This window comes from Venturia canescens, chromosome 8 (genome assembly GCF_019457755.1).
Source record: "Venturia canescens isolate UGA chromosome 8, ASM1945775v1, whole genome shotgun sequence".
Taxonomy (NCBI): Eukaryota; Metazoa; Arthropoda; class Insecta; order Hymenoptera; family Ichneumonidae; genus Venturia; species Venturia canescens.
This window is the reverse complement of record NC_057428.1, coordinates 6,770,887-6,796,311: the sequence shown is the minus strand read 5'-3', so window position 1 is coordinate 6,796,311 and position 25,425 is coordinate 6,770,887. Positions and strand designations below refer to the sequence as shown.

The following is a 25,425-nucleotide window of genomic DNA, read 5'->3' as shown; positions in this document are numbered from 1 at the left end:
AGAAAAATCATACCTGCTTCTAGCAAGCAAAAGAAGAAATAAAAAAAAATAGGTCAAGTTAAGGAACAAACCCCAGCTTATGCAATTGAAATATCACCGAATCACTCCAAGAACCTGAACATCTGCAAAATTAGGTAATTTAACGTCCACGAGTTATACGATTGAAACGTCGCCACTCTGAGAATCCGCGCAACGAAAATTTGGAAAATTTTAAGGTTATGAGTGGACCCTGGATTATGGTATCGAAACTGTACTATCGCGGTGTGAAAACCTGTGGGTTGGCAACTCTGCCACGCATACAGACATTGTAAGTGTGTTGGTACGTCGCGTACGTGTGCGGCTCCTGTAACGTGTAAGCTTCTGGTTGTCTCGTCTGGGCTCTCCACGCCATGACACGTCATTTAAAAGGCTTGGCCCCGTGTGTGTAATAAAGTAACACTTTTCGGAGTATTATCTCGTTTATAAATCGTTCCCCACCGAAAAGGAGTGACAAACATTACAGTGGCGACGAGGACAATGGTAGTGAAAAGCGATATAGGATCGCTGAGATATTAGTCGATTAGTGAGTGACGAAAAGTGACCACGAGGGGCAATGGCGGACGATGATGGAAGAAAGAAAGTGACGAGAGAGCTGAAGGAGCTCGAGAGGGCTAGAGCTGAGATAGCCGAGAAAAATCTACAACTGGCGGAGAGTCGTAAACAGCTGGCGGTGGATCAACAAAATTTGGTGGCACAGCGAAATCAGTTGCGAGAACGTGAGCAAAACTTCGAAGCGGTGCAAGCGGCACAAGGGCAGATCCGACAAGTCATTACATCGAGAATCGGCGAGCTGAAAGAATTCAACATTCAGGAGGACTGGGCATTATGGAACGAGAGGTTAGAACAATTTTTTTTTCGCTAATGATATTGGTGACGAAAAAAAAGTTTCTCTCCTTGTTACGTTACTCGGAAGCGAAGGCTATGCCTTGCTCCGAAATTTGTGCGCTCCAGTCAAGCCGTCGGAAAAGACTTTTGATCAATTAACGGAGATGATGAAAAATCATCTACAGCCGAAGCCGAGCATAATCACAGAGCGCTTCAAGTTTAAGGAGTGTCGCCAAAGAGAAGACGAAGACTTGAAATCGTACTTGGCTAATTTAAAAAAGTTATCTACGTTTTGTGAATTTGGTAATAATCTGGACTATCATTTAAGAGATCAGTTAGTATGGGGCCTCAACAATACATCGATTCAGAAGCGTCTTTTGGGAGAACCGGAGCTTTCGTATGCGCGGGCAGTGGAACTAGCTCTCGCACTTGAATCGGCTTCAAGAGACGTTGCTCAGATGGGAGCTATTCACAAGAACACTTCAGAACGAGTCAACTACGTGGGTACAAGAAGATCGTCGCAGTCTTCGCAATCATCGAGCAATAAGGGAAGCGACGGTAGAAGCGGTTGTAGTTGTTGCGGAAAAACAAACCATAAAACGAGCGTATGTAGATTCAGAAATTATTCGTGTCATTTTTGCAAAAAAGTAGGTCATTTGTCGAAAATTTGTAAAGACAAAAAGAGCGATCAAGGGAAAAATTGCCAAGCGAATAAAAAAAAAGGTCAAAATAATAAGGACTACAAAAGACAAAATTATATTGGGGAACAAGACGATATTAGTGATTTTGACAATCTGTTTCATCTGGAAACTGAGAAAAAAGGGAGTAAGAAAACCGAAAATGAGGGCATTTTCAATATAGAACCAATTCGAGCTAAGTTGACGCTTTTAAATGAACAAATGGAATTTGACGTGGATACAGGGTCCGATGTATCGGCAATTTCGGAAAAATTTTTCAAAAGTCATGTTAAATTCAAGAAACTGAAATTGAAAGAATCAAATCGTTCGATGTGGAACAGGTAGAGAGAGAAACAAGTGCGGATGAGTTGTTAAATCAAGTCCGAAAGTTTATAATGAATGGATGGCCAGAATTAGTTCCAGAGAAATTTAGAGCGTATCAAAATAGGTCCAAAGGATTGACGGTAGAAGGTAGCGTTATGTGGGGCCATAGAATTGTTATTCCCTCGACATTGCGGGCCGCTCTTCTCGACGAATTGCATAGTATTCATATGGGCGTGGTGAAAATGAAATCTATAGCGAGGTCTTTTGTGTGGTGGCCGGAATTGGATTCGGATATCGAGAAAGTGGCCAAAGCATGCAAATTGTGTCTAGAGTCAGCGGATAATCCGCCCAGAACTGTGTTACACCCGTGGAAATAGCCAGAAGGTCCAAACTATAGAATTCATGCGGATTTTGCGGGACCCATCGAAGGAAAGATGTTCTTAATAATTGTAGACGCGTTCTCAAAATGGGTGGACGTAAAAGAAATGGCGAATATCACGACAGAGTCCACGATTCGGGCTTTTAGAGAATTTATATGTAATTGGGGACTCCCGCAGATTTTAGTCACGGATAACGGTCCGTGCTTTTGCTCGAGGGAGTTCAGTGATTTTTTAGGAATGTATAATATACGACATGTGAGAACGGCTCCGTACCACCCTGCTTCAAATGGGGGCGGCCAAAAACGCCGTTCGTACGTTTAAAAGAAAATATAAGCTATTATTGAAGGAAGGGAAAACTAGTCACGAAGCGATATGTAAATATTTATTTTATATTAGAGCTACACCACATTGTACGACGAATTGTAGTCCGGCCGAATTACAGATCGGGCGAAAATTCCGATCGAGATTAGATTTACTGAGACCGACGACGCGCTACGAGGTAGAGCAAAAACAAGTTAAACAAATAGAATCTTTTCGAGGAAATCGAACGCCAACATGGCAAAAGGAGCAAACAGTTATGGCAAAAGATTACGCCCATAATTCATGGCAAAAATCGAAAAAAGTGGAGCGGATTTCACCGGTAACTTATAAGGTGCAGACCGATGATAACCGTACGTAGAAACGACATTCGGATCAAATAAGATCCTGTGATACTAATGTAAATTGTCGCAATCAAATAAGTGAAGTGAGTGCATTCGAAGCAAATGTGGTAAGCGATATCGAAGACGTCAGTGTGCAAGAACATGTAAGTTCGCAAGCAACTCGAGTACCGGGAAACAATGTACGGAAAAGTGTATCTGGAAGCGTTAATACTGTTCCTGTTAACTCAGAGACGCTGTTACGTAGGTCGAATAGGGTTCCTAAGCCCGTCATAAAGATGAATTTGTAAGCGTAGCTTACGCGAATAGTGGGTTCGTTAGGCTGAGAGCATTAATAGTTTTCGCTTGTAATTGCGTATGAGATTGTTGTCGAGAATGTCATCGAATTAAGAGTGGAGGAATGTACTATCGCGGTGTGAAAACCTGTGGGTTGGCAACTCTGCCACTCATACAGACATTGTAAGTGTGTTGGTACGTCGCGTACGTGTGCGGCTCCTGTAACGTGTAAGCGTCTGGTTGTCTCGTCTGGGCTCTCCACGCCATGACACGTCGTTCAAAAGGCTTGGCCCCGTGTGTGTAATAAAGTAACACTTTTCGGAGTATTATCTCGTTTATTTAATAAATCGTTCCCCACCGAAAAGGAGTTACAAACATTACAGAAACGTCGCCCAATCTCTCCGAGATCCAGCCATCCAAGGAAAAGAGGAAAAGGATTTATGTTTGCCAGGATCAGGGTGTACTGTTTGAGGTCAGCCTTATTGGTCCGAGTCAGAGTTTTGAGGAAGGATTGCCTGCAGAATGAGTCGCACAGCGCTTCTTATACTTATTTCCCTACCAGAAAGTTCTCAAACGCCGAAAATCTCAAGTTTAGATCGGTTCTGCACATCTTTTTATAACCCTGTATTTGATTGGCCCGTTGCCATTATTCAAAGATTGGTTGCTCGTATTTAAGTAATCTCGACCACACGATGCGCAAAATACCGCTTTTATGATTTACAGCATTATTTTACAACGAAAAAAAAAATTTTGACTCAATTATTTAACAATTTTTTCAAAAGTTTTATGTCATAACGAAATTCAATTAAAAAAGATTTAATTTTATCGAAGAATTGTTGTTTGCGTCGCGGCTTGTTCGAGAACATTCGATCTACGCGTGCGCAGTAAAGCGCATTTTTGTTTTATTATTTTCAGAAATTTATTACAAAAAATCTATATCGGAATTATTTTTTCTTGATTCGTAATAATTTTCCGCTCCATTTAAGTCTAGTTGCATAATTTTCCAAAGTCGCGTTAATTTTAAATTAACGAAACAAAAAAATATTGTAATTCGAGTTTTTAATGGGTAGAGCCGCTAGTATCACGCTCCACCGCTTGTATCGGGCCTTTGTATTGCCCACCAGTACGGCCGCCGCCGGCCAACAGTGACGCAGCTCACCGGTCGTTGTACGCGCTCGAGAAAAACATCGCGCCGCGTCGCGATGTATTTTGGGGTTATGTTCGGGTTTGAGTCGATTCGGGTTGTTCGGGAAAGTGTTACGCTACAATATATATAATAATAATATTATAACATAATAATATAAAAATATTAATATGATGGGTTGCCGTGGACCGTCATAGATCTGTGTCAGCAGAATTGAAAAAAAATAGAATGTTTCGTAAATCTAAAAATCTCTTATTCTGCCTTTGCTGATAACTACGACAATAAATACCCCGTTCATTTTCAGAAACGAAGAACAAGAAAATCGGTCGTGTAATACGGTTATATGATTGAACTAACTTATCTGTAACTGAAATTTAATCGTATTTGAATAAAATGCCTCAGTCAGCGCTTAAAAATTAAGAAGTGTTTTTCTTTCTTTACCAATCCCCATAGTGTGTGGGGATCATTCATAATTGTGGCAATGCTTTAAAATAAAGAAAATTAGTACTGGCCGCCTTTCTTTTGCAAACAAAAGTTCTCTAGACTGGCGTATCGTAGTTCGGGCATAAGAAATGAAAGAAGTGGAAGAAGAAACACGATGTATCAAAAGAGAGGTTTGATACATCTATGATCGAACTTCATTTACAAGTAGATTTTTTTAATCTTATATAATATTTCAAAAGAGAATCCTTTCCACATTTCGAAATGATTGTATTTCATTTTTAGGATTTCCGTGAACGCAGTGTCTTGACAGGTGTGAGTTCCTATGAGAGTTATGAAAGCGAGGCCTGTCAAATGTACTTGTTGAGATTTGTATTTCCGACAGGGAATTTAAACATTTTCATTTATACAAAAAGCTGTTGTTAACTATCATTGAATAAAAAAAGAAACAGTTATAGGGGAAACTATGTCTTATTCCACCACTCTAGCCCTTAGCCATTCCAATTATACAACAACACCGCCACTGGACCAAATCAAGTTAGCTGTGAAGACCCAGGAGCGGTTGTGGAAGTGAGGATAGAAGTGGTGATTGCCACATCAGCTCGCAATCTGGCATCTTATATATTGAGGAAAGTGAAGAGGAAGACCGAGGGTATAAAAAGGGTAGAAAAGCGAGTGCAATGGAAGAAGGAGCGAGCGTGAGTAGAACTGGAGATATAATAAAGTGAGGAAAGACAGAGGAGATGTAAAAAATGGATGGAAATGATAGAGAAAGGATAACGAGGAAACAAGGCGGTGGGGAGGAGTGGGGAGGGGGGGTCGACGCAGCCAAAACAGCGTGGAGTATTTTCTACACCTGATGTGATCACAAATAAAGTTGAATATCATAAAGAAATATACACTCAGCAAAAAAATTAAAGGAACAGTAGGATTTCTAACTTTTTTGAGTGATTTTTGAAGAGCTGTAACTTGGTGAAAAATAGTCGAATCGTAAAAAACCAAGAAGCATTTGAAAGCTTGTAACGTCTAGTTTGAAATTCTTATCAGTTATTTTTTCTCAAACATCACGCTAAGTGTGACCCTCAGAAATAGCGCAAGGCGAAATTCCTCAAAATTTTTGCCTTTTTCAAAAGCGTGCACGAGCTCAAGAAATTTGTTCGCTGCTTTGTCAATATTGGATTCATCTAGCCTGATTCTTCAGCTTCAAAACGATCGGTTTTTAACCTCTGTACGACCATTTGTCGTTGAGATATTGGCGTTTGAAAAAAAGGAGCTCTTTTCGTTGATCATCAATATTTCATGATCCCACAGCAAGCTGAACCTGAGTTCCGTGAACGGTAAGAAATGCTCTCGAAGAACGTTCGATAACTTAGTGGAAGATAATTTTTTTTCTAATCGCATTGTTCATCCAAAAAAGTACAAAAAAACCGCTTTTTTCTTTAGTTTGGAAAATCCACGTCAACTTTGGAAATATTGCCAAAATGACTCATGTTTCCAGGTTTTTTTTTAGTTCAATGCATGCCTAAAAACCCCTCAAAATTTAAAATTGATCGGTTGAACCGTAATTGTTGACCGAAGCGTCAAAGTTTTATTGAAAATTAAAGGAACACTTTTGTTGTTCCTTAAATGGCAAATAATGATGATTAAAGTGGAAAAATGACTATTCCATTATTTTTCTACACAATTTCGCAACAAGTACGCTTTGAATCTTGGAAAAAGGAAAAAATTCGAAATTTTATTTTTCTTTTTTTTTTAAATTCGATTTTTTTCAGATTTGAACAAAACTTGAGTTATTTTTCGTCTTCTTCTCTTCTTCTTCATTTGAATGTTAGAAAAAAAATTCTAAGTGTCAAAAACATTTTTTTTTTCACCTTTTACTTTCAAAACGTGTAAATTTTTTTTCGAAATCATTATTTCTTTAATGTTGTCGTCTCTTCTTCGTTTGAATACCATAATTGATGGAGTTGAAAGTGATTGCATTAAATAAGATTGACCACCCCACGTTCATGCATTTTTTTACACGCATCTTCATTGGATTTATCACTCACATTTTTTACGCTCCTCAGCAATTTAAGAACCAGATTCGTTTAAAGATCTCGCATTTTTCGGTTGAAAAAGGGCTGCCCTGATTTTTTGATTTTTTTTTCTTACTCAATCATGCCGAGACGGCATTTGTCGGAGGTTGAAGTTGCTCGGCTGGTCACTCTAATTGTGGAGGGTCACTCATACCGAGTGGTGGGTGACATGATGGGCGTTTCGGGTTGTGTCGTGTTTCGTGCCTACAATCGGTATCAGGAAACCGCCTTGCACAGTCGGCGACCAGGACAAGGTCGGCACCGTATAACCACTCCTCGGAACGATCGAGCAATGATTCGGCATGTTCGGCAAGAACCGTTTATCGTTCCTAACGTCATTGCTCGTGTCTATCCCAAACAACAACAACAACAACAACAACAGCAACAAGAACAAGGACGACGACAACAACAGCAACGGCACATCTCGGCTCAAACGATTAGAAATCGTCTTCGGGAAGCCGGAATAAGAGCCAGGCGTCCTGTTCGTGTGCCGATGTTGACCGCCAGACATCGCCGAGCTCGTCTCGAGTATGCCCAACAACATCTCCACTGGGGCATGAGACAATGGAACCATGTTTTATTCACAAACGAGTCTCGGTTGTGTCTATACGGTGACGACAGACGGCCACGAGTTTATCGACGTCGAGCAGAACGCTTTTTGCGAAACTATACGTTCGCCCGATTGTTGCGTTCAAGGGAGGATCGGTAATGGTATGGGCAGGAATATCTCGGTATTCGCGAACTCCTCTCATAATCGTCCGCGAAAATCTGAACGCCAGACGCTATATTGATCAGATTCTGCGACCCATTGTATTGCCCTTCAGACTACGTTCACGAAGATTCATTTAGATGCAGGATAATGCTCGTCCTCACACAGCGATTGTCACAAGACGTTTTCTTGAGGGTCATGACATCACTGTTTTGAGGCATCCAGCAGTGAGCCCCGATTTGAATCCGATTGAACATGTCTGGGATATCATGGGTCGTCGTTTGCGACGGGAGTACCCCAATTTGCCGAACTTAGCTTTTTTAGAGCAAGCTCTTGTGCGAATTTGGAGGACTATTCCTCAAGCGGCGATAAGAAGATGCATCAATATGACGGACAGATTGAACGCCGTAATCCAGGGCCGTGGTGGACATACGCGTTTTTGAACGCACACTGACACATGCACTTACGCACGCACAGATCTTACAGAAAGACGGACAGGCGGATAGACGGATAGACGGACAGGTGGACAGGTACAAAATCATACAGACGTACAGACAGACAGACGAGAAGCGTAAATCCGACCATGCAACCTCCACGCGGTACGCTTTGGGTAATGCTAGTGCTGGCAGTAAAAAGTTGCGTGAAAACGATTTTTTTGACAATTTAAAAAAAGTTCGAGTATTTGAAACATCGTTCATGAATGAGTGGAAGCAAAAGAACGCAATTTTTGTTGAAATCTGAAAGAAAAAGATTTAGAATTTTGAAAAACAGAAGAAAAATAAAATTTCAAATTTTTCTCTTTTTTCAAGATTTAAAGCGTACTTGTTGCGAAATTATGTAGAAAAATAATGGAATAGTCATTTTTCCACTTTAATCATCATTATTTGCCATTTAAGGAACAACAAAAGTGTTCCTTTAATTTTCAATAAAACTTTGACGCTTCGGTCAACAATTACGGTTCAACCGATCAATTTTAAATTTTGAGGGGTTTTTAGGCATGCATTGAACTAAAAAAAAACCTGGAAACATGAGTCATTTTGGCAATATTTCCATAGTTGACGTGGATTTTCCAAACTAAAGAAAAAAGCGGTTTTTTTGTACTTTTTCAGATGAACAATGCGATTAGAAAAAAAATTATCTTCCACTAAGTTATCGAACGTTCTTCGAGAGCATTTCTTACCGTTCACGGAACTCAGGTTCAGCTTGCTGTGGGATCATGAAATATTGATGATCAACGAAAAGAGCTCCTTTTTTTCAAACGCCAATATCTCAACGACAAATGATCGTACAGAGGTTCAAAACCGATCGTTTTGAAGCTGAAGAATCAGGCTAGATGAATCCAATATTGACAAAGCAGCGAACAAATTTCTTGAGTTCGTGCACGCTTTTGAAAAAGGCAAAAATTTTGAGGAATTTCGCCTTGCGCTATTTCTGAGGGTCACACTTAGCGTGATGTTTGAGAAAAAAATAACTGATAAGAATTTCAAACTAGACGTTACAAGCTTCGAAATGCTTCTTGGTTTTTTACGATTCAACTATTTTTCACCAAGTTACAGCTCTTCAAAAATCACTCAAAAAAGTTAGAAATCCTACTGTTCCTTTCATTTTTTTGCTGAGTGTATATGATGGAACAGTATTGGTATTCAGTTCTCGAATTAGTGAAATAGTATTATATCCCAATTTAGGAAAAATGGACAATATCTGGGAAAATCTCGAAAAATAGAGATTCATCTGAAGTATTATAAAAAAACACAAGGTCTTTCGAAAATTGGTAGCCACAACATCCGATGGAAACTTCTAAAAGGCAGCTCGAGAAATACGACTTCATAGTATTGCGTTGACTATTGTTGAGATAATTAGTTGCGAGAAGGCAAAATTTGAACGAATTGATCAATGAATCGAAAGGAAGAAGGTGAGTACGTCTACGACTATTCAGGCATAACAATACCGTAACCACCGTGTTTCTTTAAAATTCCTTTCTCAGGCAACTTTGCGAGACTCTTTGGTGGGAGATCAATGAAAGAGACAGCCTCCTCGGCCCCCGTACCTCCATCCGCGTCCTCAACTCCAAGTCTACTCATCATCTGAGATTTATTGTCCCTGGAAAAAAACGTATTTCATTTTCTATACTGTTTGAACAATGTAAATAATATATAATCCTCAACAAACAATCATTGACATTTTTTTGGGTATGGGAATGAACATATTTGGACTCAAGATATTGGAAAACTTACTTGGGCCGCGATCCGTCCACACCGCCGACGTTGTTCTGGGGTTGAAAAAGAACTCGATGGGCCTCGTTACAGCTGAAATTATTTGATTATATTATTGATTATATTAACATTCATTCTTACAAAATTTCATGGCAGAACAAAAACTTTTTTTTCCAGCGATCCACTCTTGTCAACTCTGGTTTTAAAATTGAAACTCTCAAAATTTATTACATCTCTACCTCTACTTTTGTAACATATCTAATCTGCGATATTCGTATTTATGGAAAATAGTGTAGAATATGACTACTCAGAAATTAGACTTATTTCCAACAGAACTGGTCAATAATAGAATATTACAATATTTTTCTAGCCTATCATGTGGGCTGAGAGTTTTCCAATGGTACGAACAATATCTGGACATTAATGGTGTCATTATACGAAAGGCAGTCTTGAAACCACTTGAAGATAAAAAATCGATTTTTTTTCTCTTCCACATAGAAAAAAAATAATCGAGCAATTTCGATAAGATATGAGATAGAATTTTAGAGAATTGAAATGCAAAACAAAGACTGCTACTTAGACTCGATCGGATTATTATTACTTTCTTAGCGATTACTAGAGCTATGAGCGTCTTGAATGTTTATGTTTCATCTGTTTCATAACATTTTATCGGCAAGGTCACAATGCCTATCGAAATATTGATAGGCCTTGTGAGGCATGAATTTCGAAAAGTACAACCATAGCCCAGTCACCTTAGTATGCTTATTCAAGAGTTGCTGAGATAAGCGAACTTTTATATAGGCTATTTGGACCTATAAAAGTATATCCCCAAATTTTCGTAAGAATCCAACTTGCATTTTAGCAATAAAACATTATTGAAAATTGAAAAATTGATTTTTTTGGGTTGATACTTTCGAAACGCGTTTTATCGAAAGAAGTTTCGAATAAAATATGTTTATCATAAAGTAATCTATGAAAAAAGTCTTATACAAAAATGCGCTAGCATTGTTAATTGAGCGGTTAATTGGGAATGACTCAAAAAAATGGCAACGTCGATTTTGCCACCGAAATCAATTGCTTATAAAAATATCGGTTTGAAATTCATGTATGATATTCGCTCTGTGCGCGTACACATACTACTTTGAAAGTGACCGTGTGTCGTGTATACGTATAGTTCTGTATTCCTCCAAAAACGCCGGAGCCTCCTTTATGGTTGCACTGGCAGTATGCACGAATACACTAATACTATTAGTGCAGTAGTATTAGATTTTTGGCTCCACCCACGCGCACAGAGCGAATAGGGTAGCCAAACCCCAATAGCATGGTGCAAGATTTATCAATCTGCGAGATATAGTTTATAGCAACAATCTACGAAAAAAAATCAAGGAGCTCCGTGACATTGAGCACAAACTATACAGAAGAAAAAATCGTAATCGTTAATACAACGTAGTGCTTTTTGATGTTTTCAAATTTTTGCTTATAAACAGATAGAAATTCTAACCACAGTTACAAAGATATCTGGAAAATTCTTGCACCATTTAATGCGTTTTTGAAAAATAAATGGCTTGAAAAAAATTCGTAACATCTTGATCACAGACCACGATATGGATTCTAACGAGATTTTCCCAAGAAAGTATGATCTGTCCCTTCGCCAATCACTCCTTCCATCTTCCCGGGCAACCTTCCGGCCACGAGGATAGACTGGGTGCCACGTATAAAGTACCGCCGAACTACTGGGCTTGATTTTCGCACATTCTCTACGATCTTAACAAAACAAAGGTACAGGGTGCACGAGAGACACGAGTGACCGAGGACGATCCGACTACTTAGCTCAACTAGCGTACTAAAACCCTTGGGGGAAAGTAGCAATTCGCAACAATCAAGGAAATAGCCGACACAAAGCGAAATACAGGAAATAATTCATAATTTATTCAATAAAATGAAATTTACAAAAAAAAATCACGGTAATTGGTTTAGAACAAAACAATAATTCAAAAAAATATAATTTTTACTCCCAAGTTGGAGGTAAAAGTCAGGCAAAAGTTTTAAAAAATCGACCCTCAAATTCGTTTTTTTGTGTCGAAGTGCATTCAGGAACGTAAATATTAATACAAGAACTAAATTTTTTTTTTTAACGTAAATAATATTCATGATCTACAAGTAGACGCCTCACCATCTTCACACGCCCAAGATCACGAGTCATCTCATTGAAAAGGATCAATAAGACGTGAACTTTACCAGCGAATGATAGGCAGAACAACCAAATACCCTTTGTGTAAACGTCCTACGTGCGATGAACATCGCATATATTTGTGCGTCCATTGCCAAGGCTATGATTAAAATAAAATTGTTTGCTCATGTTTTCGTTATTCTTCATTCAAAATATACGATTTGTACTACAAAAATACCATTTTTACCATTATTTGTCCATTTAAACGTTCCACTTCCATTTCTCGACATATCGACCGAAAGTCTCGAGTTAAAACTTCAAAATAAACATATACTTTTTTCACAGTTCATGGCATTTCTATTTTCTTTTGTAAGAGTATAGTATATATCTGAACAGTAAAATGGCGTTTGATTTTTTTAAAAGGTCACATTTCGTGAATTTTTCTTAACCCTCTCGAGCCGTATGTTGCTTCTACGCAACATGAACTTCCAGGCCCAATAAAACTGCATCGGTCAGTAAGGTCGGGGTTCTAACTGCCTATTTCCATCAAGCAAGATTAGATTGCACCACAGATACTCCTAAATCTAGAGATAAACTGCTTTAACCCATCGAAATATCAATATGAAGTCGGCGTTTCATGTTGAGTTGGCGTTGTGTGAAAAGGTGCTTTAGTTATCGCAAAAGAAAAGTGAATATACATTTTTTTTCGTACTCCAAACGTTATTACCTTTCAAAGGGAAGCTAATATGATATATTTAAGGTATTAGGTCCTAGATTCATTCGTAAATTTTCCTGATTTTGCTTCCCAGGGACCTGGTGGTGCGCGCAGCGAACATTCAAAAATTCATATTTCCCAACAAAAAAACTGAAATGCCACAATGGATTCGGAAACTAGAAAGTATTTTTAGATAAAATTATGAAATAGGTCTCGGTCTGAGAGGGTTAAGGTAGGAGTCGCGCGACAATCGATATTAGACGAACTCGTGATTTTTAAATTATACCATTTTTACGTGATAAACTTTCATATGGCTAAAGGATTTAATAGGTTACCGAAAATTATATCAAGAAATTTACGATCCAAAATAGAAATATAACACGGCATCGTATGAGAAACCCATCCCGCCAACACTATGATTGCAGAATTCATTTCCTTATCGATTAGATATAGTTTATGATAAAATTGCTCCTCATAGATTATATTATAAAGATTATAATGTGACCATAAAAATATAGGGCCATCGACTAATTCGAAGAGAATTTTTAAAATAATCTCGATGAAAACTCAGAAAATGGAAGGAGATCGACTGCCATGAAGTGGCTCGATATACTTGGCAACGTTAAGAATGTATACATATATATATACTTTTCGTGATAGCCGGCGAGTTTGGAGGCTAGGATATCTTTCGACTGTCAGGTGAGAAGAGAACCGATATATATATGTATATATTGAAAAACCGGGTCAAATAAGCAATCATAAGATATTTTTAATCATAAATTATTACATATGATCTTGTATAAATTTAGACGAATCCAGTTTAAATTGCCCCAAGATTTATTCAATACAGAAAACCTTTCTTATAACCTATTTTATTTCGACGATTAATAAATAGTCATTTGACCATAGAGTCGCGCGACTCTTACCTTAAACGTCGCATTTTGACAACTTCAGAATCATAAATGGAAGACGATAATGATTCGTTTATTCAGAAAATATGTGAAATTGAAGTTTGATAGCCGATTCAACTTCATAGCTGAACACAAAAGAGGACGAGAACAGTTTTTGTGTGTGGGGTTCGCTGAACCCCATGTGACCGATAAGTTATTATTTGAAGGTTTGACCGTTAGGGGCTAAGCAATACTGCACCTGCTGTTAAGGAGGGTGGCTACCGACGATACAATGTTGCCATGCTAAACCATGTTAAATACATTAAAAATTTCAAAATGATAAGAATTTAATAAAATTTTGTGAACATATTCTTTAGGGCCAAATTTGACAGTACAAATTTTTTAAGATTTTTCTTCTGTACAGTTATCGAGTAATTGATCACAAAAGTTCAAGTGTATAAGCATAGCGTTTCCATATATATAGGTATACATTCCGGGCATAAGAAATCTGTTTTAATCCGTAATTACTCGATAACTAAGCAGAAGAAAATTGTGAAAAAAATTGTGTCTTCGCACTTGATGTTGAAGAACATTATCACCAAATTTGATCAATTTCTTATCAATTTGACGAACGTAGCCACCCTCCTTAAGAAAAATTTCAAACTACAGCGGCTTATCCGTGGGAACATTTTGAAAAACTCTATGATATCCTAAATCGGCATATTTTTTACACGCTAGTTTTCCTTTTAAGGGCAGAGTAACGTTCATTCGGTGAAAAAAGGCCCAATATCAAGAATCTTTTGGACTCTATAGATAATACAGATTTATTTTATTCATTGTGATATCATAATACAATATATGAACAAAATATCCTGAATTTTTCAAACTCAAATATCAATGATTAACTCGATGGTAGTAGGAGGCACTTCGGAAAAAAATTGTCCACCGATGAACAGTGTAAATCTAAATCTACTCAACCGATTCTTCAAAAAAATTTCATATCATTTCGTTAAATGATTGACCAGGTATCTACTAGATATTTTTGAAGTGAAACTTCTCACGGTGATTCAAAAAAACCTACGGACCGGAGAATCCTAGGTTCGGAATAACATTTTAAGCAAAACTACTTAACCAAAATTTTTTATTTGCAATAGTTTTAGAATGAAAAGCAATAATATTTAGGTTTTTTTCACTCAATCCGAAGGCCGCCTGTCGCTATGATGGACGACGCCTCAGTGACGTAAAATGTGGAGGCTGAACGAGGCTCTTGCAAGCAATAGAATGACCAGCCGAACACCGTCATCTGTTTCAGTCGACGCTGCGCGAAACAAACTTCCGCGCTTCTTTTGTATGAAGTGACGTTGGCCTCACTTGTGAAAACATCAACGATTAATCGTAAGCCGAGAAATCAAAAAAATCTTGATCCCATGATTACATTCTTTTGACACCTGAATTGATACATCAAGTGGAAATGCTATGGTCGAAATTTTCAGCTCTAGGTGGACGATACTATTAAAATTGTGAATGGTAGTAGATTGATTAACCCAGTGTAATTTACTGAAAACATGAAATAAAAACTTCAGATTCAAATCAGTATGCAGCCGAAGGGTTAATTTTTGCATGAAACTTTTAGCATGAAATTTTTGGATAATGAAACATTCAAGATCGCTTGATTTTCACGAGCATTAAAGGTGCGACTGAAAGTCGGCAATGCAAGAATCGAATCCGATACGGAGCATGATTTTTTTCGAAAGTATTGTACTTTCGAACGATCATAAGAAACGATTCGTATTCGATTACGTTTCGGGTGTGCTCCGGGATTCGAGTGCTCCGCCAGCTGATGTGTTAAAGCTCGAGCTCATTATATATCGCTATCGATATATCGCGCGGTGAGAGGCGGCAGCAGCAGCGAGAGAAAAGCTGGCGGCGGTGGAGACAGGGTAACGGCTGTATTAGATGTTGTGACGTGGCAATTTTGCTCGTCACTTAAAAATGTATAATTCCTCAAACATGGCTCAGGGGAAAGCGTCTTTCGACGTTGTCAGAATTCCTCTCGAACGAATACTCCTCAAAAGTCTCAAGCGATAAAGAAACCAAAAATTATGAATTTTATTTTATATTCTTTTTGTTTCACATTTAAACATTTTATGGGCGAGCGACGAGTTTCGTAAAATCAACGAAGAAGCGAGAGCAGAGAAATTGGGCAGTTCGAATATAGAAGATCGTCCGTCATTTCATCGTAGATCTCGTTGGTCATCGAGTACGAGATTCAAAACATCGAGCGGTGGGACGCTAACTCAAAGCCCTCACCCCGAACCGTCGAACTCGCGGTGCGTCTACCAGCACCGAGATCCAAAGTCGATATTGTCAACAACGAATTCTCGAACGTCGACAATTTGAAATAATGAGGGCGAAATTATTCGCGAAGATTCTCGAAGAACCCGTTAACAGTTCGATCAAACGAGGAGGCTAAGGGTGGGGGGTTAGGTCCCATACTACCGCGTTATAGAAATTTCGAATCGATCTCGTTACTCGAAATCCGGACCACAACGAGGAAGGACACATTCTCTTGAGCCTCATCTTTTGCCTTCGAGAAGCCAACGCCCCGAAATCGAATCGTAATTCCGAAGATAATTGCCGGAGTTACAATTTCTGAAACCATTGCGGTGAGCCGTTGCCTCGTTCATAATTTTGTCTCGTTTTTGTATTATTTTGCGCGCAAATTAAAATCGGTGAAATATCGGAAAATTGAACGATATCGAACGGTTACTTTGTCGCACGAGTGAATTGAATTCTAACGTCCTTTTTGATTTATTTGGTCATCAATAGTAAATTTCTTATCGTTGCGGAATTAATAGAATTGCGGAGAGGAATTCGTTAACTTAAAGATTTACTTCCGGATCAGAGTCCTAGGTTAAGAATTATCGTAATTTCGTGTTCTGTCACCGAGAACCAGAGTATCGTAATTTCGTAGGCTACGCCTTACTTTCGTATCGTAAATTGTATCGTTTGCATTATATCCGAGAACAGATGTTCAACAGAAGTGACAATTGTTAATCAAATATTATATTGACGAAATTACTAACTGGAAAATTTGGGAAATTTTTAATATTATCTTTGTTTCTTATTATGTTTTCTAATAAATTATATTTGTAATCCCAGCTCTGCATTCCCGTAATTATTTTCCTCTAGAAGGCTCACACCCCTCTACCGAGAATATCGAAAGCTAGTCCGGTCAATTCTCGAGCCTATTTCTTTTGTTTAATATCAAAAATTTGTCGAGGAGAAAACCTCGGCTGGCGCCCAATAACAAAGGAATTGGGATAATTTGTCGCTTACCTGGGAAAAAGCGTTACAATGTATATAATAAAGAACACGGATAGAAGGGACAGCTAAGCAGATGCTCTACATGTAATATGTCTCCGCTAAAATCTCGGCGGCGTGTGCTCAGCTGCTGTCTTCTTACTTCCCCTCTCCACGTGGCTGGGCAACATTGCCTCCATTTGCGGTATGTGTAAAAACCTAACGAAATGATAATTTGCAGTAAACCTACGAAAAAAAATGTGTGCTGGGGGGGGGGGGGGGGCACGTAGTAGAAGTGAAACTTCAACTGCCAAGTGGAAAAACAAATCACAACGAATAAGTGGCAAAACGAACGGCAACAAAATTTCAACTTGAAGTTTTACTGGCAGGTATTCAAATTGGATAAGTACATTAACAGTCTGCCCGTTAACAAAATTGATGGTGGGGAAAATAAATGACACAATGGGTGCAAAAGGTGTAAAATGTGAATTACTATTTATTTTGTGTTGTCGATGTACTAAAACAGTGAAAGAGTGTCCCGACAATGAGTAATTGGCCCGAAAATTAGCCCGATGAGATATGAAGACTGAGAACTGACCCGGTCGTCGCCGACGGCGACGATGGAGGATAGCCGAAGCGTGCTCGCGCGTGCCCGAAATATAATCCCGAAAAATATGAGAGATCCAGTGATAAAAAGTCCCGAAAAATATATCAATTTGTAGCCGATGATGTCTCGAGTGAAATGAACACAGTATTTTTGTGTAATTCCCGAAATATGAGGTGAATTTTACCGAACAGAAATTTTGATAACGAAGAGTATGTTAGCTCGCTGAACGACTGGATCAAATACTGAATAAATCAATATGGAGATCGATGAAAATGCGCCGTGGGCATGCGTCACCCGTCGCGTCGATCGCCCCCGAATTGCTTGTCCAGTACGTGCTAACACCTGCGGGAACGTGGGAACTAGAGCACGAATTGCCCACTGTCTCACGTTTCCCAAATTACCGAGGCCCGAGAGCTAGCGACGCCAGCGGTAAGGCGAGAACTCGATCCCGAGAGCGCTCGTTGTCACCTTAGCCTCGATAATTCGCAAACAATCTTCATTGAATGAAATTTTCTTTTATTGTTTGATATTTTTTTTATATTTTTTGATATCTTTTGATTAGGCAGGGAACATTTTTAAAAATTAATAAGGTATATAGAAATTGAAAATCTTTTTAATTTTTAATTTCTTAAATTCGTTTAATAAAAAGATATGTTTTCTTAAGTAAATTAATGAGTTTCTCATTCTTTGTATCATTTTTCATTGAATAAAAATAATAGAGTGTTAATTTTTATGCATTTCTTAACGCATGCATTCTATAGATATCAAACTACATTCCTAAATTTTTTCAGATTTTTTAAACGAGTCTAGGTATGGGGAAATACGGTAGGACACTGTGGACCCATGTGTGTCTAGGGAGGTGCGGGAAAAATATGTGTATAAACGGATGATTAATTATAAAATATATTATGAATTTTCTCGAGTACACGTTGATGGGGTTGAAATTCTAATGACCTGGTCGAATAATTTTCTTGAAGTGTTTCTGACTATGTTCATGAAAATATTTCATCAGATTTTTAATGTCCAGGTGCGCAGGCGGATTATCGTATGCCAAAGTTTAAATGACGAATAAACTATTTTTTAAAATAGCAAGAACTTTGAAAAAAAAACATTTAACATTGGATTTATTAGCTTTGATTAACTAAAGTGCTGAAATAATTTTTTCAAATTTTTTGCAATGCCTTATTCGTGAATTGTAAATTTCAACAATTTGAAAAAAAAAAATTAAAAAAACGTATCAAGAACAAGATTTCAACTCAGAGCTCTCGGAGTGGGAGTTTAGCTCGTTCGCCACTGAACTACTCGTCTGATTATGAAGCAAAGTTGTCACCTATAATATTGGGGTTTGGTTGGTACTTCCCCTCCTCACACTATAAGCACGCGAAGTGTGAGCTCATATACACCTCTCCTCGTAGGTATATTTCATTTTTTAAACGACAATTGGGTTCAAAATTACATCGAGAAAGTTGTAGTGACATTTATGGTCATTTCAAACGGAATGAGTTAATGTCCACAATTTCGCGAAGAGTTCATGCTACAATTTTGTAAATGGCGTCAAGTTTTTGAATCATAGATTATTTTTTTGGTTTATATGTTTTGGGTTTTCTCCTTTAACCGGTTAACTGGTATGATTTTTTTCAGTTTTCGTGCCAAAACTGGTACGAGCCAATAAATTACTAAAATACACGAAAATTCGACTCTGGGGGTTTTCGAAGTTGCTGATCTCATCCCCAAATTTAGTTTTCACTTAGCTACCCCCGAACAGGGCGAAAATAAGGGATGAAAGTGAATATTTCAGATTTTCTAGTGGCATGTTTTCATGTTATGTTACATACAAATTTCAAGTTTTTTAGCACTTACCGAAAAGAAACAAAATTCACTATCCCCGAGACCGTGAATAATAGAGATTAGGGGTGAAATTTTCAAATTTTTCAATGGTAAGATTTTATGCTAGATTACACAAAAAATATACGTTTTTGAGAGCAACAGACTTTTTTATCGTAATAAAATAGAATTCACTACCCCCAAAGGAGTGAAAAATAAGGGTGGGGGTAAAATTTTCAGATTTTTCAATGTGAAGTTTTTATGCTATATTATATGAAAATAAAGAATTTTTAGGACACTAGACTCTTCTATTGAAATGCACCCCCGACCCTTATTCTTCACCCCTTGGCAGATAAGTTGTTACTGATTTATTTCGATAAAAGATTGTGGTGCTCTAAAAAACATAGTATATATGTAATGAAGTATAAAAATTTCTCGTTGAAAAATCTGGAAATTTCACCATCAATTTTTCACCCCTATTGGATAGTGAATTTTGTTTTATTTTGATAAAAGAGTTTAGTGTTGTAAAGAACATGGATTTTTCATGTCGTACAGCATGAAAACTTGGAAGTGCATAATCTGAAAAACTCACCCCTTGGCAGATAGCGAGATTGTTTTATTTCGATTAAAAAGTGCAGTGCCCTTAAAAACTTGAAATTTCCATGTTATATAGCATAAAAATTAGCATTTGAAAAATCTAAAAATTTCACCCCAACCCTTATTTTTTACCCACTCGGGGATAGTGAATTTTGTTTTATTTCGACAGAAGAGTCTAGTGACTTAAAAAACTTCAAATTGTCTTGTAATATACGATAAAAACTTGCCATTGAAAAATCTGAAAATTTGACCACCAGCCCTTATTTTTCATCGATTAAAGAGTCCAGTGTCCTCAAAAACTTGAAATTTTCATGTTATATAGCATAAAAATTAGCAGGTGAAAAGTCTAAAAAAATTTCCCTTAACCCTCATTTTTCACCACTTTGGGGATATTGAATTTTGTTTCATTTCGACAGAAGAATATAGTGTTGAACTTTGTATTTTTAGGTAATATCGCATGAAAACTTTTCATTGAAAAATCTAACAATTTCATCCTCCACCTTCGATTTCCACCCCTTTCAAGAGATGCAAGGTAAAAATTAAGTCTGGAAATCGATTTCGCGACCCAAAAAACCCATGGATATTAATTTTTGACCAGATCGGTTGAAAATGAAAAACGAGATTTCAATGTGGGTGGTCGTTATTTGGGGTCAAAATTTATTTTACCCTTTCCGCTGCCTAAATCGGTTTGAAATACATAAAAAGTAATGCTGTAATTTTTCAGATTTTTAAAACAATGCTTAACTTTCGACCACAGGGATTGAAATTTTCCGTTTAAAATACACGGAATTTTTTCTGCGTTTGTGGTCACGATTTTTCTGTGGGCCTCGATATGTTTGAAAAACCTTGAAATTTTCAGAAATTACTTTACAAGCATGTTGCTACATGGAAAAAATTTTCAAAACTCCTACCCTCAAAATGTTGTATACCATCACCGTACTAACTTATTAATGCGCAAAACGACAATTTTGGACACACAATTTCAAGTACAGAGTTTTAAGGAGTTTCAGTACATGCGATACAATGTTGCTATGCTAAAAACATAGAAAATTTCAAAAAGTTCAGAGTTTTATAAAATTTGGTGAACCCATTTATTAGTGCCAAATTTGACAATACAATTTTTTTAAGATTTTTCTTCTACACAGTTATCGAGTAATTGATCACTAAAGTTCACGTGTATAAGCATAGCGTTTCCATATATATAGGTATACATTCCGAGCATAAGAAATCTGTTTCAATGCGTAATTACTCGATAACTAAGTAGAAGAAAATTTTGAAAAAAATTGTGTTGTCGCACTTGATGTTGAAAAACATTATTACCAAATTTCATTAATTTCTTAATATTTAGACTTCTGTATCGAAACTACTTAATCGAGAAACAAAAGAAAAATTTCTTAAAATCTGGTATGGGGGATTTTTGAGGGTGTTCTTTTGAGAATCTGGCATTTCTTTTATAAAATTAAATAAAAATCTTCATTATATTTGCGTTTGGGATTGAAAAGTCAAGAATTTTTAACGTTTATTAATCCTTTAAATCAATTTTCGTTATTGTTGCTGCACTCAAATAAGCATAATATAGCCAGCAAAGCTATTCTTAATGTCTGACCTTTCCAGAACACTTTTTTCATTCAGTTTTGGTAGAATGGCGGTTTTTGCAAAACAGCATTCTCGTTTTTTAAAAAGTTCAGACTTTTTTTTATAAAGGAACAGTGCTATTTTATCTTGAGATCCTTGACATATGAACCATAAAACAATTAAGTTGAAAAATACGTCATGGATTATCGGTGAGTGCGTAATTACGTCATTTATAGATTGAAATTCAAAGATCTCGACATGTAACATTATATTCAGTAACTGTGTAAGTAGTAAAGCTAGGCCAGTTCCGCCCCATGTAGGAATTTACCTTACCGACCGTCGGCAAAGTAGATTCCCTGCTCAAACCCAAATAAACTCAAACGGTCGGTAAAAAGGATAATGTCTCTAACCCAAACGGTTGGTAATAAAGATGACCGCTCTAACTCTAACAAACCCAAACCGGTCATCGAACTGAGCTCAAATCCAAACAAACTCAAACATGTTATCGAACTGAGCTCAAACCCAAACAAACCCAAACGAATCCTAACGGTCGGTAAAAAGGACGACCACCTTAACCCAAACCAACCCAAACGTCGGTAAAAAAGGATAACGACTCTAACCCAAAAAAAAGGCAAACGGTCGGTAAAAAGGATGACCACCCTAACCCAAACAAACCCAAACGTCGGTAAAAAAGGATGACAACTCTAACCCAAACAAACCCAAACGGTCGGTAAAAACTATGACAACTCTAAACAAAACAAACCCAAACATGTCATCGAACTGGGACCAAACCCAAACAAACCCAATCGTCAATAAAAAAGAGTGCCTACTCTAACCCAAACGTACCCAAACATCCGTAAAAAAGGGTGCCCGTTTTGACCCAAACTGTCGTTAAGGCAGTTTTCCCAAACCCAAACTGCCATTAAGGCAGTTTTCCCAAATCCAAACAAACCGAAACAGATCCAAACACTCGCGAGACCGCTTCGAAGTGTGCCAGGGGGATAACCGCTGGCATCTATCAGGATGGTCAACTGTCGGGAGTTCCTACTTGTCGCCGCTACGGCAGATTCAAACCTAAACAGCCGGTAATGCAGATTATTTAATGCGCGTGTGCCTCTGGATGGTCGGTGGTACTGCATTACCGGCAACCCCATGGAATTCGGTAAACTATTGGAATAGTCGACTATCGGAATAGTTGAAGTTAACTAGTGGGAAAGTCAGAGTCAACTATCAGGATAGTTACCAATCGGAATAGTCCATGATACACTCGATTGATTATGACTAGTTATTATTTACATTTTCTCTTATACACAAGGTATTTATTTACATTGTTTGTAAATCCAAACGTGGGTGAAAAGGACGCCTACTCTAACCCAAACAAACCCAAACGGCTGGTAAAGAGGATGACGACTCTAACCTAAACGGTCAGTAATAAAGATGGCCGCTCTAACCCAAACACGTCCAAACGAATCGACTCAAGACCCGCGCGCTTCCGGCCGCAGGTTAGCCGACTGTGCCGTCAGGATTGAACTGTGTAGTTTTGGCGGGCGATTTGAACTGATTGATTGATTGATTAACATTTATTATGCCGCGGAGTGTACTCCAAAGGGCAAAAGATAAGAAATAATACAAGCAAAGACAAATGAAGCTATATAATAACAAAAAATAAAGTAACATAAAATAAAATATAATGTAAAATAAAATATAATGTAAAATAAAATATAATATAAAATAAAATATAATAAAGAAGTTGATAAACAGCATGAAGAAAACAGACGAAGGAGGTATAGACTAAGAGTAGATGCCATGTAAAATTAAAATAAAAATAATCAAAACAAATGTCGAAGATTAGTGTAGTGAAATAAAGTAGAGTAGACCACTAAGCTAGACTAAAACTAGAACTAAGACTAAAAACTAAAACTAAAATTAGGCTGGAGTAGAGAGAGAAAAAGTGAGAATAAAAAGAAAATAAAAAGAGTTGAGGTGAAAATAATTATTTCAGGCTTACAAGATACATTGTCGAAAAGGAGGCTGCATCAGGGAGGAGATAAAAAGACAAGAGATAAAAGTGAGAGCAGTATTACAACTAACTAACTAGCCGGACTCAATCTCAAACAAGTAGGCGTAGAGAGAAGCTTTGAAAGCGGAGAAAGATGTCAGGGAAGTGATGTGAAAAGGAAGGGAGTGCCAAAAATACATAGAAGCAAGGGGAAAGGAGTTGTGGTAGGTGGAGGTACGATGGTTAGGAATAGCAAAGAGTTCCGGAAGACGATTTCGAGGAGGTCGAGTTCCAGGGACTGAGCGTGGGAAAAGTGCACATAGATATTCAGGTGCATTGTTGCGTATGATGTTGAAGATAGTAATGCCCAAAAAATAGAGCCTCCTAGATCTGACCGACAACCACCCCAAACGTCTGCGATAGGGGGTAATATGTACATCACGACGGAGATTAAAAATGAAACGGATAGAAGAGTTAACAAGTTTTTGAAGTTTATCATTTTGTTCGTTTGACAGATCATTGTAAACGAGGCAGCAGTAGTCTAAGATCGGGAAAATCAGGGATCGAACGGCAGTAATTTTGACAGAGGGAAGGAGAGATTTTCGAAGATAGTTTAATCTGAAAAGGGAGAAATTAACTTTACGAGAAAGATCCGTGACATGGTCATGCCAGGACAGGCCAGACGACATGACAACACCCAAATTTTTAGCTCTGGTTACAAAGGGGAGTTTGATTCCCTTGAGTTCGATTTGAGGTAGAGAACTGTAATCAAGTTTACTCATGAAGGCGCTGCTACCAAGAACGAGAATTTGGGTCTTAGTTAGATTGAGTTTGAGTCCATTTTTATCAGCGTAATTGGCAACAACATTCACATCATGAGCAACTTTACGGAGACCATCGATAAGTTCTGAGGGTGGGCAGGAAAAATAAATTTGGGTGTCATCTGCGTACACCATGTGCTGGCAATAACGCAAATTATTAGAGATGTCGTTGATGAAGAGGGTGAAAAGAAGAGGACCAAGGACTGATCCCTGAGGCACTCCTGATGTAGTATTAATGAACGGAGAACGAGATTGTGTACCGTTTACAACGGCTTGAGATCTATCCGTTAGATACGAGAAAACCCACCTGAGCGCCCCGAGAGAAAAACCTAAGCCACGTAGTTTCAACAAGAGTAATAAATGTGGAACACAGTCGAACGCTTTGCTAAAGTCAAATAGAACGAGTATGGTAAGTTTCCTCTCATCAACCGCCCTCCGCACATCAGAGCAGATGCGAAGGAGAGCGGTCTGGGTAGAGAAACCCTTACGAAAACCCGATTGACGATTATCAAGGATGGAAAAGGTGTGAAGATAAGAAGTTATCTGCCTAAGGGCAATTTTTTCAAGGATTTTCGAGATTTCACACAGATTCGCTATAGGGCGACAGTCGGACTCAGAGCGAGGAGGATTAAGTTTTAACAGTGGCCGAATAAAAGCTTGTTTCCAAGTGAGGGGGAAATAATGCGTGGCGAAAGAACTATTGAAGATGTGGGCAAGCAAGGCTGAATGTTGAGGAACCATTTTGTGGAGAGAGAAAAGGGAAATGCCATCAGGACCTTCCGTGAGAGCTGTGCGAGAGGAATTAATAATCGCAGATACATCAGAGGGAACAACCGGAGAAAAGGAAAATTCATGTTGGAAGACGTGAGATGGCGAAATATTATTAATAAGAGAGGACCAATCACAAGGCGGGGCAGAGTTTGAGATCGTGGCAAAGAAGTCATTTAGTTGAGATGGGGAGAAATACGAAAAGGGAGAGGAGGGGGGAGATCTAACTAGACCCAAGTTTGAAAGCTCACGCCAAAGAGCAGCCGGATTAGAAGCACTGGATAACCTATACTGATAGTATTGGTTTTTAGCCAATCTCAAGTCAGAAGTAAGCTCGTCCCTGAAGTGTCTATAAATCTCTAAAGCAAGAATAGAGCCAGTACGTTTGGCGCGT

General features: G+C 38.1%; 1 protein-coding gene across 20 annotated transcripts in view; it reads right to left on the bottom strand.

The window, feature by feature from the left end:
- mmd (mind-meld) overlaps window positions 1–25,425 on the bottom strand; it is a 619,790-nt gene that overhangs the window by 124,694 nt on the left and 469,671 nt on the right. For 18 of the 20 annotated variants that reach the window (XM_043427306.1, XM_043427287.1, XM_043427309.1 and 15 more), the window contains exons 22-23: window positions 9,784–9,855; window positions 9,498–9,649 (exon numbers count right to left, since the gene is read on the bottom strand). In XM_043427306.1, the coding sequence (XP_043283241.1) occupies window positions 9,498–9,649; window positions 9,784–9,855 (224 nt within the window). The remainder of the gene's footprint in view (window positions 1–9,497; window positions 9,650–9,783; window positions 9,856–25,425) is intronic. The other 2 variants (XM_043427303.1, XM_043427308.1) reach the window with 2 other exon arrangements.